Source organism: Oncorhynchus gorbuscha, linkage group LG07, assembly GCF_021184085.1.
Source record: "Oncorhynchus gorbuscha isolate QuinsamMale2020 ecotype Even-year linkage group LG07, OgorEven_v1.0, whole genome shotgun sequence".
NCBI lineage: Eukaryota > Metazoa > Chordata > Actinopteri > Salmoniformes > Salmonidae > Oncorhynchus > Oncorhynchus gorbuscha.
The window spans coordinates 67,147,159-67,165,422 of NC_060179.1; the positions used below are offsets into that span (position 1 = coordinate 67,147,159).

Sequence of the window (18,264 nt, forward strand, 5' to 3'; positions counted from 1 at the left end):
TAGTCAGTTGTATAACAATGCATTCAAAAGAAATGTGTCCTCCGCGTTTAACCCAACCCCTCTGGTGGGTGGGGGCTGCCATAATCGACATCCACGTCTTCGTCGCCCGGGGAACAGTGGGTTAACTGCCTTGCTCAGGCGCAGAACGACCCATTTTTTTTTACCTTGTCAGCTCGGGGATTCGATGCGGCAACCTTTCAGTTATTGGCCCAACACTAACGGCTACCTGCCACCGAATACCAGAAGGAAAGAAGATGGCATGTGGCAATAGACTGAGTGGGCTGTCAATCAACTGACCTCATTAATTTTACAGCGCAATGGTAAATTAATATTGCCTCTCAGAAGCTAGGGAATTACAGTGACATCAGATTGACACAAAGACATTCCAGGAAATGATAAATGGCCAATGTTGATTAAAAAAAATCATATCTGGCCTCAGGATTTGGATATGGCTTGGCCGTTGATATAGTTTGTCTGTTGTCTTTTCTAGTAGATTGCTTTAAAGAACCAAATGTTGTAAGGGTTGAACTATAAACCTAGTTATCTAATCCTGGAGTGAGAAAATAATTTCATGAACACAGATGCACTATACAGATGGTAAACTGTCTTGTTTTATCCATCTTGAATAAATTATATATTTTTTAGATATTCTCTGCAGAAGTCATCTGAAGTGGCCACATGATACTGGCATGAAATGCCTGGTAAGAAAAGGAGATGTTCTATGTAAAAGGCACTGAGAATATATCTAATACATGGCTGGGTAATAAAATAACCTGTCATATTTTATCTTATTGTAAATTGTAGATCATACATTTTCAACCTGAGAATTTAAACTAAAGCAGTTCTGATTAAAAGTGAATACAGGGGGAGGGGGATTAACAGCCCTCCATATCTCCTGATTATAATTGGTTCATGAAATCACTCAGAGTAGCAATAACGGATCACCACACGAGTCATCTGCTCTCTACTTGGCCATGGTGGTATTAATAACATTAAATATGGCCTAATAGACATTGCTTAGTAACACTACACTTACAGAACATTTTAGAGCACATCCAAGGACTTCATGACTAAGATATACCGCGAACAGACAATTTAAAGAGATTATATATTTGATTTTGAAGTGTTTACTTTGAAAAGGTTGTTGACTATCATGCATACTTCTTGGTGTCTATCAATATAACAATTCAGAACAAAAGAGCATTGTTATTAGCATCATTAACATACTTATGGCATGTCAGAGAATCTTTCAGACAGTGATCAGTGCACAGAACTAGTGATCGCACACAAACAAACATACACAAGAACGACAATGTTTTTTTGGGGAAAAGGAAAAGGTGAAAAATCACAATCATGTGTCTTACCTAAAAGTGAAGAACCTGATAGAACTATAATCACTTGTACTGTCTAATAAGTACACAAAAACAAATGTACCTCAATAGCATATGCACATCATATATTTTGGTAAATATTCATAATGTTTTTAGAATATAATTCCTTTTCATTGGCTTGTAGTATTCATCATCTTCGTGTACTTTCGTTGATCCCCTTTAAATCATTCCTGCATAAATATTGTAGCACTCAAGACAATAATTACCCTTTTTTTATTAAAAATGGATTTCCTGCTTCTTCATAGGCGATAGCAATGAAACAGGATTAAACCTTCAGTGTTCTGCGACAAGACAGATTTTCAGAGTAAAGTGAGTCATTAACTCATTATTTTCTGGGGAAGCATTTAGTACCACCATTAATTATAGGAATTTATCAAAGCTAGGGATATTTAGTAAACACCGTTAGTTCTAAGAATTCATCAAAGCTAGGGATATTTAGTAAACACCGTTAGTTATAGGAATTCAATGCTAGGGATATTTAGTAAACACCGTTAGTTATAGGAATTCATCAAAGCTAGGGATATTTAGTAAACACCGTTAGTTATAGGAATTCATCAAAGCTAACGATATTTAGTAAACACCGTTAGTTATAGGAATTCATCAAAGCTAGGGATATTTAGTAAACACCGTTAGTTCTAGGAATTCATCAAAGCTAGGGATATTTAGTAAACACCGTTAGTTCTAGGAATTCATCCAAGCTAGGGATATTTAGTAAACACCGTTACTGAATTGCTTTAAAGTGCAGGACCATCGAAAGTGCATGAGTAGTGCCCTAGCTAGGACAACTCTGCCTCAGTAGTACAAATCTCCCAAACACTTCACACATCAAAAACACAGTCACAGTGGCAAGGAGCGGATAAGCACGATTGTATGTCATCGGCCAAGGGACAAAATAGGCCTGTGTGCGTGGACTTTGGAATTGCACACAATTGAAAGCATTGATTTCACTTTTACACTGACAGTACATTCACAATTGGCCAAAAATACATTATTAATCCACGGTGACATTCACTTAACTGACTTAAAACAGCTCAAAATACAGCACAGTGGGGTGCTATTCTGTCCCCACACAAGAGGCAAGACCACATCATCACAAAGTCATTATGGCAGATCAGGAGGATCCATTCTCCTAAGCCCCTTTGAAAGGAATAACATTGACAAACTTCTGTGGGTCTGGTGTTTTCTTCTCTCCATCTTTTAGTGACATCATTGGAGTGAGATAATTATTGGCTGACGGTATGTAATGTTTAATTTAAACTCAACTTACATACTGTATAGATCAATGTCAGGCTTGCTTCCAGGGTTTGGACAATGGATGTGACTACAGTGAGCCTATGATGATATGGGCCACACTGGCACACTGGATATGGGCCACACTCTTAGCTCCCCAGCTGAGCCAGAGGCTCATCATACATCACCAGATGAACTGAACTGAAAACAGTCTGTGTGGTCTGTCAGAGAGTGAGGGCTTGCTGTGGACAGTTCAGAGTGTTTATCTAGAGTTGAACTGAACTGACCCCTGCAGCTCTTGATTATCCAAGACTACGCCACATGGAGACGGTAGTCATGTTGTACAGCAACTGTAGGCTTCATCCAAATGAACGTTCATGTGGTCATCATTGGCAAGAACGAGAATAATTTATCATATCATCAACCCTTCCCTTTGCAGTCTGAAAACCTGAACAAGAGTCACACCATCCAGAATTTTCAATGATGTTGCAAATATACAGCGATGAACCAATTGACTAAGAATAGGGACTGCCAGTCATATGATCTGATGACCAGTTGCATAGTTCCTATTGACTGAGATATGAAGTTACTGAGTACAGTAAGCATTACCCTAATAAGCAAGACATTTCCCATTTCAGGTATTAAGCATCAGCAAGATGGCAAGCGCTCTGGAAGGGGGATGGTAATGAAATGTAGTGCAGACTACTCCTCCATATTTAATTTAAACATAATGGAAGGATCCTGGGCTCACACACACACACACACACACACACACACACACACACACACACACACACACACACACACACACACACACACACACACACACCCACACACACATGTATATGTAGATACACATTACCAGTCAAAGGTTTGGACACCTACACATTCAAGGGTTTTTCTTTATTTTTACTATTTTCAATGTTGTGTCCCTATAAATCTACAACTATGAAATAACACATTTGTAATCATGTAGTAACCAAAAAAGTGTTAAACAAAACAGAATATATTCTTCAAAGTAGCCACACTTTGTCTTGATGACAGCTTTGCACACTCTTGGCATTCTCTCAATCAGCTTCAATGCAATTAACAATTAACAATTACAATTAACAGGTGTGTCATGTTAAAAGTGAATTTGTGAAATGTCTTTGCTTCTTAATGAGTTTGAGCCAATTGAGTTGTGTTGTGACAAGGTACGGTTGGTATACAGAAGATAGCCCTATTTGGTAAAATACCAAGTCCATATGTCAAGAACAGCTCAAATAAGCAAAGAGAAATGACAGTCATTCATTACTTTAAGTCATGAAGGTCAGTCAATACGGAAAATCTCTGAATGTTTCTTCAAGTGCAGTCATAAAAACGATCAAGAGCTAAGATGAAACTGGCTCTCATGAGGACAGCCACAGGAAAGGAAGACCGAGAGTTACCTCTGCTGCAGAGGATAAGTTCATTAGAGTTACCAGCCCAGAAATTGCAGCCCAAATAAATTCAAGTAACAGACACAGCTCAACATCAACTGGTCAGAGGAGACCGTGTGAATCAGGCCTTCATGGTCAATTTGTTGCAAAGAAACCACTACTAAAGGACACCAATAAGAAGAAGAGACTTGTTTGGGCCAAGAAACATGAGCAAAGGATATTAGTGGAAATTGTTTTTGGATCCAACCGCCGTGTCTTTGTGAAACACAGAGTAGGTGAATGGATGATCTCCACATGTGTGGTTCCCACCGTGAAGCATGGAGGAGCTGGTGTCAGTGATTTATTTAGAATTCTAGGCACACTTAACCAGCATGGCTACCACAGCATTCTGCAGCAATACACCATCCCATCTGGTTTGCGCTTAGTGGGACTATCATTTGTTTTTCAACAGGACAATGACCCAACACACCTCCAGGCTGTGTAAGGGCTATTATACCAAGAAGGAGAGTGATGAGTAATGCATCAGATGACCTGGCCTCCACAATCACCTGACCTCACTCAACCCAATTGAGATGGTTTGGGATGAGTTGGACCGCAGAGTGAAAGAAAAGCAGCCAACAAGTACTCAGCATGTGAGAACGCCTTCAAGACTGTTGGAAAAGCATTCCAGGTGAAGCTGGTTGAGAGAATGCAATGAGTATACAAAGCTGTCATCAAGGCAAGGAGTGGCTACCTTGAAGAATCTAAAATATATTTTGATATTTTTGGGGGGTTTATACATGATTCCATATGTGTGATGTCTTCACTATTATTCTACAATGTAGAAAATTGTACAAATAAAGAAAAACCCTTGAATGAGTAGGTGCGTCCAAACTTTTGAGTGGTACTGAAATACATACATACCTACCGACATACACGCATACAGTATTTCTTCTTAGTGGTTCAGGTCTATCTTGGAGAGAACACACCCGATGTTGCTCCATAGGTGGTCGATTTACATTACAGAGTGATTTTGTTCTACATGGAAACAATATTTAACCAGATTTCTTTTAAAGAAATCTGCACATTGAACAACAGTACATTATCCAACTGTGTGTTTGTCATGCAGCCTGTGACAATAACAATAGAGACATGTGTACTGTACAATGGATCTGCTTTGTGCCTCAGTAAAGAAACTTTAATCTATAGAGCGTTCCGACTAAACTATAGACCTGCTCTCCAAACCTGGGGGTTTGGTCCCCTAACCCATTTAACCCAGACTTGGCACTGTTAAAATATTGTTTCATTTAAGGAATTACCTATCCCAGTGTCTACAATTGTAAAGAAAAAATCTATTAGTGTTTTGGGTTAGTGTGTTTTAGTGTTTTGCATGTGATGAACAGTGTGTGTATGTGGGTACGTGTGACAGTGTGTGTACACAGTGTGTGTGTGCGTATATTACAAAGATTATGTGGTCGCCTCACTGGGTAGGAGAGCAGTCGTCTAAATCCAGTAGCTCCCTCACCAGTCTCTCTCCAAACTGAGCTCGGCTGTAGCGCTTAATCTGGTAGGCATCGGACATCTTGTACATGATATAGGCGTTGTTTATGGCGATGCTGATGGTCAGCCAGAACACCTGCTGCCACGTTTTGTTTGGCTTGTGGAAGATGAAATACCTGAAAGGAAGAAATAAAAAAAGACCAACCCTGATTGGTTATATGGGATCTTGGAAATTTGATCATTTGTGTCAGATGTTGATGTTCATCACATACAGTTATCTGACTGGACATCTGAAATTAGACAGAGTTACGACGGACAGAAGCGCAGACAGTCATGGAGACAAGATATCCTCCTAAGTGTGAGGCATTGGTTAGTGGTGAGGAGGAGGAGGAGGAGCAATATTCAGCTAACATCCCTGTTTCTGGCTCCCCAGATGTAATCTGCAGTCCTCCACATCCACAAGTGTTGTCCTCTGAGCTACAGAACACCATCTCATTACTGTCCAAACTAATTAGAGGCAGTGAGAGGGTGAGAAGATAAGAGCCAATCTCCCTGGTGTGTGTGTGTGATGAGCCATCCCATCTATCACTCTGTTGTCTCCTTAATTGAAGTCTTCTGTCTTTGACCAGTGTTAACGTCGCTTGGCACTGTTCTCCATTTGTGACATAGACATCTCTGGGTGGGCCCTTGACAGTAGCCAGTCTATTGCATTGCAATGAAGTGTCACTTCCAGTGGATTAGGAAGTCCAGATTATTAAATGTGTTCCACTTGATGAACTCAGATGGAATCATAATGCAGGTAGATTTACTATGGATGTATTTACTGTCCCATGCTGAAAAGGGATGACCTTTTCCATGGTATCTTCTTATAAATTGCTAATGCAACAAGTATTGGTCACACTTTACTTGGATAGTCCGGTTTCTCGATCTGTAGCTGCTCTACAAATGGGCATACTATCAACAAACCATCTGCTGATAAGCAAATGCTTGCTAAGGTTACAATTAGTGTTAAGGTTAGGGTTAAGGTTAGAGCTAGGGTTAGTAGATAGTCTAGAGCATCTGCAGATGGACTATCCAAATTGTTACCTAAGTATCTTTGGCATTCCAATGGATATACAGTACGCAGCTCACGTTCTTATCTTACCATTGCATGACAAGCTTTGAACAGAAACTTGTGCGATAACTGTGCAATTAGGAGTTCAAATCTCATTCCTTTATAGTGTATGGTTTTAAACAGGGCATCGGAGTTCCTGGTGGTGTCCCAGGTCATCTTTTTTTGCCGTCACATTGTGCATCTCAGAAGATTGCTATATCACATCAATGTAATTCCTTCTCCAGGTGTTGTACGGTCTAATCCGACTCTGCAGAAAACCCGGAATGCCATCTCTGGCTTGAGGCTGATAAGGAATGCTATAGAGTGATCCTCCTCAATTAATGTCTGGCTGTGACTGAATTATTAATGAAGGATTCACTTGAGCCTGACTTGCGTGGCGGGGAGTGTGTGAGCACCCAGCATGGGCCCACCACAGGGGGAGTCAGGCTGACTCTCTGTTTAGCAGCACAGTAGGAGGAGAGCTTAGAGCTGAAACCGCTGTCATGTCCCAATGCAGCCTGAAATACTTTGAAATAAGCCACACAAAACTGTAAGAACAACAGAACAGTTTGCCATATTCAAATCTTACATTTCAATACACTTGACCTACAAAAATCCAGGGGTGAAATCCCCTCATGGAGAACTACTGGGTATGCTGGCTTTAGCTCCAACCTAATTTTAACACAGCTGATTCAGCTAATCAATGTCCTCGTTAGCAGTTATTTGAATTAGGAGTGCTAGCTAGAGTTGGAGCAAAAGCCTGCAGGAGGGTAGCTTCTCAGGAGGGTTGGCCACCCCTGTCCTATGATGAACATTCATATAGGCGAACACATTTCTCCCAGGATGACAACTGATTGCAATGCATCCAGTATTCACTCACTTGCTGTACTTGTCGTCATACTTGCAGATGTAACTGAGGTGTGCAGCGAAGGCCTCCACAGCCAGCGGACAGGGAATCTCACCACTTTTCCTTTTGATGATCACCCCTAGAACCCAACACATGACTCAAACAGGACTAATGGGAGTTTTTTTTAAAGTATTATGGAATCATATTTTCAGATTGCAACTCAGTGACAAATTATAATACAAAAATTTGTGGCATATCATCTTGCACATAACAGTAAAGTAAATTGGATAAAGAGTGCAGTTGTGATGCTGTAAATAACTAGACTGGATGCCTCAGTCTAATATGGTTTCTCACTATAGCTTCAACATAACCAATATATTATGTGGAAAATACCTTGCTCTCAAACTAGCAAAATATGACTGCGCGCTTACTAGTGTAGCTAGAATAAACAATAAGTATCAACCTAATAGCTAAAACATATCATGGGTGTACCACATGAAAAATAGATGAACATGAGGAGTTACAGTGTAATTATGGAGGTAGCTGCGAGGGAACGAGTCTTGTAGTCGCCTGGATCACATTGAGCCATTAGCAGGTCGTTGATATGTTTTTCTTGACTGAACCTCCATCTGTCGCTGACTCACTTCCACTAAAATTATCCTCCGCTATCTAATGCTAATTATGTTAAGATTTCACTCAGGTCCTACAGTGTAATGTTGAATGGAAATTGGAAAGTTACAGGAGGGCAAATTGAAAAAGAAATGCAAGATCAAAGAGTAAGCGCATATTCAGAAAAGTCAATGATTTTTTTTACAGAATTTAAAAATATAAATCGGGAAGCAGACTTGATAAAGTCTAAATGTGGAATTTGAAAATATGTCCGACTCCGTCACTATTCCCTAGGCTTCAGTCTTTCACATGATTACTTCATTTCATAGCCATTTCACCAATGATACAGTGGTTTATTTATTCAAAAGGTAAAATAGTTCTCTCTGTAGCTATAATGAAATGTTATGACCACCACTTACCCATCTAAACAACATAATTAGTCTAGTCTGTATAAGATAGGAGGGACACACCGAAGGTTGGGTTGGGAGGGGGTTGTGTTTTGCTGTATTTTGGGTTCTTATATTATCTGTAGTCAGATATAATTTGTCCTGGACAATGAGAACTAACAAAAAAATAACCTACATCCTCTATAGCAGTGGTCACTAACCTTTTCTGGGTCAAGATAACTTTGAGTAAAAATGCAAGGCGAGATCTACAGCTCAGATTATTATTATTTTTTTTTTAAACATGACTTAAAAAACGTAATCCTATATTGGTCCTTCTGTAGCTCAGTTGGTAGAGCATGGCGCTTGTAACGCCAGGGTAGTGGGTTCGATCCCCGGGACCACCCATACGTAGAATGTATGCACACATGACTGTAAGTCGCTTTGGATAAAAGCGTCTGCTAAATGGCATATATTATTATTATTATATTTATACCATTAACCAATTAAAAACAGTTCTGTAGCAATGAGGTTTGTACAGTAGGCTAAAGGCCTAATACATTATCACTGCATATCGGCTATGCTTGAATTGCTCTGCAATGTTGTTCTTCTCAGACCATTTTGAAATTGTATATTTTTTAAATTGGTATATGATCACACTTGTAATAGCTCATTTGTTGTATTACTTGTGAGGCCCGGCTGAGTGAGCATAATCATGAGTTTTGTTTTTTTACTGGACTGATGGCCTGCATCTGATGGTCAGTCTGATGGAAGGGAGCAGGGATGGTGCCTCTCAACACAGTCACTGTCCCCTTGCTCTCCCTCCGCTAAGAATATGGGGCTCAGTCTTCCAACTGATGGTAAGACTCCAGTCACATTGCATTATTCCTGCCTCATGCACCAATTTATGTTGTTACTCCTATGACCAGAGAAAATGAAATATTACTTGATATAAAAAAAAGAAGAAGCTGCAAGCCGCTAATAATAACAACACAAGCTTATCGGGACACTATAGTCATTCATTACAGCTGCAGTGCTGGTTGTAGCGTGAGTGGAAGTAGGGAGACTGTGCATTTTCATGCTTATAAAAGTGTTGAACAAAGTGTTGATTAAGTTGTTATTCAGCACTGTCAAACATGAACTTACTCATAAAAACAGAAGATATTTGCTGTATTTGTTGAGTCTCTAGTCAAGGTTTTAAAAGTTTAGAATTCTCAACATTGTGAATAAAAATTAAAAATATGTTTTAGTCTATGGATCGAGGAAACTGTGCAGACGTGGTGATCTGAGCTATCTGATTGGCCGGTCGTAGGCCTATAGGTGCACTTGATTTGTTCTCTGAGCCTGTCGTGTAGACGAAGTTCTACCTTCAGACACATGAAATGGTTCAAAATGGGAATACTTTGCCTTCCTGGTATTAGGGCTGCTAATTCAAGTGCACCTACCACCAACAGCACGAAACGAAAAAAAAAAGAGCTCAAAGCTTTATCGTATAGTTTTTTTACAGAAATGTTTGATGATCGACTAGGAATGCCTTGGAGATGGATCAGTCGACCGCCAAGTTGTCGACCGCCAAGTTGGCGACCACTGCTCTTCTATAGGATTCATTCAGATTGTATTCAACAAGAAAAATCCTCCCAAACACTTGAAAAATTCAGCACTTCTTTTAACACAGCCATGAACAGAATCCAAACCCTCAATTCCACTCATCTACTCTGTATCTTTGCTGTTTATCTATCCAGATTTAATGCATTTTCCCACCTAATTTATTTTACAAATGGGATTAAATGTGTGGGGTGAGAGCCTTTCACATGCCATGCAACAGGGATTTTCTCCCATTTCCATTATCTCTGAACATCACTCATACAGGGAGAGACAGAGTGATGAGGTGCTACAACAGGGTTTCTCAGTCTACAGGGTAGATTACGAGTGCATTAACAACTAGGAGTTACTGTGGTCTGTTAAATCCACATCATTTCAATGGTGGGTGGTGACTCATACTGTATCAGTCAGCCCTAAAGAGCTTCATAATGATGCTTAATTTCAGAGCATTATTGTAATGACCCGACTAGATCATAAAGGAACAATTGTCCAGACAGAGGCTTGAGTTTACGAATTGACGGTTTATTACACCAACTTTACACAGGCTACTGTTTGGGCCGTAGCACACGCCGAATAGATGACACAAGCCAATCGTGACCTTCTCTTGTGAAGCCCAGACGTAAGAGAGAGAGAACAAAAGCTGAACCTGGTCTTAACTTCCAATGCTCCACCCCCCTGCCCAACCCCCCTCCACGCCACTCCGCCAACCACCAGGATGCCCGGCATCAGAACATTCCAGGCATTCCCGTGATTGGCAGATAGCAGGTTGATTGACAGGTTGGACCCCGCGAACGCCGGGTACTGGTCAGTACAACACAACCACCTCCTAGCCTAACACATAACACACAGCTGTCTGTGCGGGTCGCTACACAGCCCCCCCACCACAAAGTCCCTCGTCCCCGAGGGAACAAACAAAGTCTCTGAAGCGACCCGGAGGTCTCCTTTGCCTGCGTGGTCGTGATGGTCGCAGAGTGCCCCTCTGGGACCCAGGGGATGAAGGCAGGGATATGGGTGACAAGGAAGCGGGAACGGGTAATACAGTCCGTGGCTCTGGGGAACCACGCGGTGACACAGGGGGAGACAGGGGAGTGGGCTGTCTGGAGCCTTGTCTGCGGCACCTGAGGGTGGGTGCCTGGAGAATGTCATTGCCAGAGAGGGGAATTGTGGGGGTTCCTGGGGTTTGGGGAGAAGAGGCCCCTCTGTATGGGGCTAACCTGTCCCGGTGCAGTGCCACCTTTCTCCCCCTGGGAGGAAGCTGCACCCGGTACACAACCTCCCCTACCCTCTCCAGGACACTGCAGGGTCCCACCCAGTGACTGTCCAACTTGGGGCATCTGCCTTTTTTCCTTAGGGGGCTGTAGACCCAGACCAGCTCCCCAGCCACAAAGTGCCTTCCCGGGTGTGCACGTCATAGTTCCTTTTCTGCCTCACACCTGCATTCACCAGCTGCTCTCTGGCGAAGGTGTGGGCTGTCTCCAGGCGGTCCTGGAGTCTCCGGGCATACTCCGGCCCCGGAGGAACATGAGGGCTATCCAGGGGCCGACCAAACGCCATCTCCGCAGGGGTGCGGATCTCTCTCCCCAGCATGAGGAGGGCAGGCGTGCAGGAAGTGGAGTCTTGGACAGCGGAGCGGCATGCCATGAGGACCATAGGCAGGTGCTTGTCCCAGTCACGCTGGTGTTTGGAAGAGACGATGGCCAGCTGCTGTCCAAGCGTTTTGTTGAAGCGCTCCACAAGGCCATCACTTTGAGGATGGAGAGGAGTAGTGCGGGTCTTGTGCATGCCCAGCCTCTCACACATGGTGGCGAACACACGGGACTCAAAGTTTCTGCCTTGGTCGCTGTGGATGGACTCTGCAGCTCCAAACCTGCTGAACATCCCCGCTGTCAGGGCGTTGACGATGGTCTCTGCCTCCTGGTCAGGCAGAGCATAGGCCTCGGGCCATTTTGTGAAATAGTCCATGGCCGTGAGCACCCAGCGGTTTCCACTGTCTGTGGTGGGGAACGGCCCAACTACATCCACTCCCACCCTCTCCATGGGAGCCCCCACTGGGAACTGTTGTAGCTGAGCATGAGAGCGGCCTGGGGGGCCCTTTCTCGCTGTGCAGTTGTCACAGCAGCGACAAAAGTCCTCCACATCCCTCTTGTGCTGCCCCCAGTAGAAGCCCTGACGGAGACGGCGCAGTGTTTTTGTGACCCCAAAGTGTCCAGTCCCCACCCCCCATGAGTACTCTGGAGCACAGCCTCCCGCAATGCTTTTGGGACCACCACCTGCCACCTCTCCTCTCCCGTAGCTGACTCCTTCCATGCCCGCTGTAGCACGCCATCAGCCAGCCGCAGTCTCTCAAACTTCGACCACAACCCTTTGGTCGCGAGTGAGAGCGCTGTCACCTCTTCCCATGGTGGCCTCACCTGCGCCTCTACCCACTGTAGCACTGGCTGTAGGTCTGTGTCCCGTCCCTGCTGCTGCCGCCATTCAGCCACGTCGACAGTCTGCAGCTCACAGCAGACAGGCCCGCTCGCCCGACACACTGTGGCACAGACACCCTCCTCTGCCCGCAGCTCTCTCTCCCGTCCCTCTCTCCGTTCACAGTGGCGGCAGCCGTCTGCAGTACAGGGCCGACGGGACATGGCGTCGGCGTTGGAGTGGCGTGCCCCTGCCCTGTGCACCACCGTGAAGTCATACGGCTGAAGCTCCTCCAACCAGCGTGCCACCTGCCCCTCTGGCTCTCTGAAAGACATGAGCCACTGGAGAGCAGAGTGGTCAGTCCTTACAGTAAAGGGCAGACCACCCAGGTAGTACTTGAAGTGTTTGACGGAAGCCACAACAGCCAAGAGCTCCCGCCGGGTGACACAGTAGCGGCGCTCATGTTTGTCAAATGTTTTGCTGAAGTACGCCACCACTCTCTCCCCCTCTGGCCCCACCTGGGCCAGCACCCCACCCATGCCCACATTGCTCGCGTCTGTGTCCAGGATAAAGGGCAAGGTGAGGTCAGGGGGCGAGCACGGGGGCCTCGATCAGTGCACGTTTGAGGGTGTTGAACGCCTCCTCACACTCCACTGTCCAAGTGAAAGCCTTGTCCTTCGGCAGCAGGCGGTTCAGTGGAGCAGCAACGCTTGAGAAGCCCCGTACAAACCTCCTGTAGTACGAGGCCAGGCCCAGGAAGCTCTTCAGCTGACGCTGGTCGGTGGGGGTGGGCCAGTCTCTGACAGCCCCTACCTTGTCCTCCATGGTGCTGATCCCCTCCTTCCCCACTCGGTGGCCCAAGAAGGACACCTCTCTCCTCATGAAGTGGCACTTCTCGGGGTGGAGCTTCAGACCTGCGGCAGCCACCCTCTCCAGCACACGCCGTAGCGCCCCCAGGGCTGACTGGAAGGAGCTGCCATGGGCCAGGATGTCATCGAGGTATACCAGACACTGCTGTCGGGGATGCCATCCAGCACCCTGTCCATCAAACGCTCAAAAGTAGCTGGAGCGTTGCACAGGCCAAAGCACAGGACCTTGAACTGCCAGTGTCCTCTGTTAGTGGAGAACGCAGTTTTGGCTCTGGCCTCTGGGGAGAGGGGCACCTGCCAGTAGCCACTGCGGAGGTCTAGTGAGGAGAACCAGGAGGACCCCTAACCAGGTCCAGCGACTCATCGATACGTGGTATGGGGTATGAGTCCTTCCTGGTTACCTCATTCAGCCGCCTGTAGTCCGCACAGAACCTCAGCTTGCCCCCTTCTTCGGAACCATGACGACTGGCGCCGCCCAGGGGCTGTCTGAGGGCTCAATGAAGTCTGCCCGCTGCATCTCCAACACAGCCTTGTCTGCCGCCTCCTGGCGTGCCAGCGGGATACGGCGGGGACGCATCTTGATGGGTCGAGCATCACCTGTGTCGATCTCATGCTGCACCAGATGAGTCTGACCCACCTCTTCCTCACTCAACGCAAAGCTGTCTCTGAATTCAAACAGCAACTGCCACAACCGTTCCTGCTGCTCAGGGTCAAGACCAACACAGTTCCTCCCCCATATCTCCCTCACTGCAGACAGTGTCCTCTCCTCTCCCATCTGGGGTAGCTGGGCTGGGGGGATGCGACCCGGGCTCACAGAGGGCTGTGTCATGGAGGTAGCTGGGGGAATGTAACACACCGCTGTAGGTGACAGGGGGACTGGGGAAAAGTCACACACAGCTGTGGGGGAGGGGGCGCAGCCATGAGTCTCTGCTGCTTTAACTGTTGGAGTAAAGGGTTTGTTGGGTTGAGTGAATGTGACATTAGGGGGGCCATGGTGACTTCCGTCCCTCCCTGGAAGCTCAGTGTGCCCCTATTTAGGTCTAACTGGCAGCCTGTGCTCCTAAGAAAGTCCAACCCCAGGATACAAGGGTCCTGCACAGCCGCCACCCACACAGGATGACGCACAGTCCTGCCCCCTACTGTCAGAGTCATTATTCCCTTCCCTTTCATGGGTGCCAGCTCACCTGTGACTGTGCGGAGCTGCACAGTTGTAGGCTCACACTGAGTCCAACCTGGCACAATATCTGGCCTCACCAGGGTTACTGTGGAACCAGTGTCCACCAGGGCGGAGCAGGGCACCCCCTCCACAGTGACAGGGACATGACAAAAGTCCCCAACACAGGTCCGGCCCACCACAACAACAGGCTCCATCCGCTTGCCCTCGTCTGCTTCTGGGGGAAGTGGAGCCTTGCTTCCCCGTCTGTGCCGGTGGGCTCCTCCAGAAGATGATGGTGGTTGGGATAGAAAGCTAGGGGTCCGCACTACCCGGTCTATGCGGACCCCGAGCCGTTTCCCTGAGCTCTGGGGGACATGGGGCAAACTCGGCGCAGATGGCCTGGCTGGCCACAACCCCAGCAGACCCGGTGACCAGGGCGTGTGTTTCGTTCCGCCTGTAGCGACACAGCACGAATGAGTTTTGTCATTTCGGCCACCCAAGCAGGCTTTTCCGGCTCCGGGCTGCTCTGCCCCCCAGCTCGCACAGAGGGTGTGTCTCCCTGCACCCCCACCAAAGCCCCAGCTGAAGCCCCAGCCCACACCAGCTCCCTCTCCAAAGCCATCTCCAAGGCTGTCTGCAATGACTCAGGATGAGCCAGCTGGGTCTGTATGCGCAGCTCCGTAGGAGAGAGCGCCTGTATGAACTGGTCCCGTGCTAGCTCGCTCTGCACGGAGGGGGGCATGTGAGCATATGCCCGCCGAGAGAGGCTCTCAATGTCATTAGCTAGCACCCGTAGAGGCTCTCCAGGCTGCCTGCGTCTATTACTCAGTTCGGAGCGCAGTAGCCCGGGCTGTACACACTGTCCATAGCGCCTCCTCAGTGCTCCCACTAAAGCCCCATAATCATGCCTGTCCTCGGGGCTAATCAATATCAAACAGGCCAGAGCTTCATCCGTGAGGCATAAAGCCAACTGCAGTGCCCTTTCTTCATCCGACCACCCCTAAAATGAGCTAACAGTTCAAACTGAGCATGAAAAGCTTCCCAATCCGCCTTACCGGAATACTTCGGGGTCTTAACAGATACGGACGCAGCCGGGAACTGGGCGCCGCCATGTTTGTTTACATCCTGAGCCCCAGATTCCTCATCACGCCGCGTCGACGTCACCACTTCGGTCCGCCCACCAGAATCCGCGCGAAATACATTTGACGAAGCACTCATGCCCGCTTCAGCCGCCATCGCTCTAACGTCCTCCCTCAAGCGGCCTCTGCGCTCCGACGCCCTGGCGATCTCCTCAGACAGAGCCCCCGACGTCCATTCACATGCAGTTCCTTGGCCATAATCGTCCCCTACCTCCACCTTCACTTTCGGATTCCCTCGAAGCATTTTCCATCTCCGTTCTCACCTACGGTAGCTAGCCACATAAGTCAGCTAGCTAGCTGGCTAACTTGTATCAACGTTTTTACTTCTGACACCAATGTAATGACCCGACTAGATCATAAAGGAACAATTGTCCAGACAGAGGCTTGAGTTTACGAATTGACGGTTTATTACACCAACTTTACACAGGCTACTGTTTGGGCCGTAGCACACGCCGAATAGATGACACAAGCCAATCGTGACCTTCTCTTGTGAAGCCCAGACGTAAGAGAGAGAGAACAAAAGCTGAACCTGGTCTTAACTTCCAATGCTCCACCCCCCTGCCCAACCCCCCTCCACGCCACTCCGCCAACCACCAGGATGCCCGGCATCAGAACATTCCAGGCATTCCCGTGATTGGCAGATAGCAGGTTGATTGACAGGTTGGACCCCGCGAACGCCGGGTACTGGTCAGTACAACACAACCACCTCCTAGCCTAACACATAACACACAGCTGTCTGTGCGGGTCGCTACATTATATTGACACAGTAGGTCGACATGATCAAAATAAAGAGAAACATTTTTCTTTCAAATTGAAGGCTGTTCACTCTGAAATCTATGCCCATGATTGAATACCATTTAAACATCCCCCTGAATGCATGTTCTGAATGAAAATGTATGAAAAAGAAAACATGGGTAATATCACATCGACACCAAAGCAGGTCTCCTTACCTTTCTTGGTGGGTGAGTAGGCGTTGGTAAGGAAGCGGAAGTGTCCCTTGTTGTACCAGCTGATGAGAGAGGTGTTACCTCTCATCATGCTGTGGGACTGGCCCCTCTGCTGGGGGCTCTCAGGGTTCACCAACATGGACTGGGGCAGGCCGGTGCAGTCACTCTTCCTGGTGCTCAGCAGCCCACAGCAGTATATCTCTGGCAGAGGACAAACACACACCTTACTTTAAATGTGGGAGGCACTTTATATTTGAACGAACCACCACACTATAATCTGTACATGTTAGCTGACTATTTCCCCATCTTTCTTAAAGCCCATCCTCTCCCACCACCTGCAGTAATGATAGATGGCACAGATTGCAGGTGGCCAGTATGTGTTCAGATTGAGATCGGAGGATAAAGCCTAGAGGAGGACACCAAGAGGACAGACTCGCTCTCACACCACCTCTTACTCGGCAAGGGGTAAGACAGTGGCGTTTTTAATTGAGCTGTAGCTGAACATGATTAATATCTATGTCACCTGCTGCAGGGCTACGGGGCTGGTTTACTGTGGCATCACTTCCCCTCTCATCAGGCTGTTCACTTTGTTAATTAAAACAATAGGATGAACTGGTGGTCTAGGTTTCCAAAATAAGCCTTGGGAGAATTTACTGTACGTCATCTTTACAGTTAACTCCATGTCTGGTTGTGCAGCCTAGTGGGTGGTAGGCATGGAAGCAGCAAAATAAACAATACACATGTTGGTTCTTAGGGTTAACTTCAATTGACAGTCTTCTTTTTCATTACTACAGTAGCAGGAGGATATGTAATGGTGATTAAAAACAGCAGGGGGTGAGCAGGGAGTGGTGAGAAAGGAGATTACAGTACACACTGTACAGCGAGAGAGAAAGGGATAAAGAAAAGGATGAGAGAGAGAGAGCGAGACAGAGATTATTGTGGGGGTGATAGCAACACAGCTGCTTGCACCAGGATGCCAGTCATAAGTGTATGCAAAAACCTAGGCTTCTGTCGATAGCTAACTATATAGTTGTATTCAAGCTGAGCTTAATCAATAAATGCAAACATACATTTTGATTAGCTAGGTAGCTAGCTAACGTTAGGTTGCTTGTCCAAAGTCCAGCAGCTAGCCTCTGTAGCTAACACCAGTCAGCTGATAGCTACCTGACTAACAAACAGGCAAAGGTGGGTAGCTAACTAGCCAATGAATGTGGGTTTGTTTTAATTAGCTAGGTCAGTCAGAGGAGAGCTAACGTTGGCTAGGATGCTAACCAACAAACAAGGAACGCTAGCTATATTTTGCCAAGTAAGGTTTTTCATATAAGGCTGAAGTAATCATGTGTAAACTACTGACCTAGACACTTCCGTGTAATCAAAGCAGAAACAAATATGCAGAAATAAGATAGTGAACATCCTTGGCTGCTATGATAGCCAGTTAACGTTAGCCAATGTAAGACTAACACATATGACCAGTTCATGCACCACAATAGATCATACATTGTTCCACAAAACTAGCTAGCTAAATTAGGTTCAAAGCAGGATCAAAGCCAATGCCAAACTTTGGGAAACGGTCACACTGCTAGCTAGCTGCCTTACAATGGGCATTGAAAACTAGCTAGGTAGAATACGCCACAGACCAAGCTATGGTAAAATAAGACAAAAACTGCAGTTAGCTACACTACATTTTCTTGACTA

At 46.2% G+C, this 18,264-nt stretch overlaps 1 protein-coding gene across 1 annotated transcript in view; it reads right to left on the reverse strand.

The window, feature by feature from the left end:
• Positions 1-4,791: 4,791 nt before the first annotated feature.
• LOC124040262 (piggyBac transposable element-derived protein 5-like) overlaps positions 4,792-18,264 on the reverse strand; it is a 41,245-nt gene continuing 27,772 nt past the window's right edge. The window contains exons 5-7 of the mRNA XM_046357267.1: positions 16,573-16,770; positions 7,492-7,597; positions 4,792-5,694 (exon numbers count right to left, since the gene is read on the reverse strand). Coding sequence (XP_046213223.1) covers positions 5,499-5,694; positions 7,492-7,597; positions 16,573-16,770 — 500 coding nt within the window. The 3' untranslated portion in view covers positions 4,792-5,498. The remainder of the gene's footprint in view (positions 5,695-7,491; positions 7,598-16,572; positions 16,771-18,264) is intronic.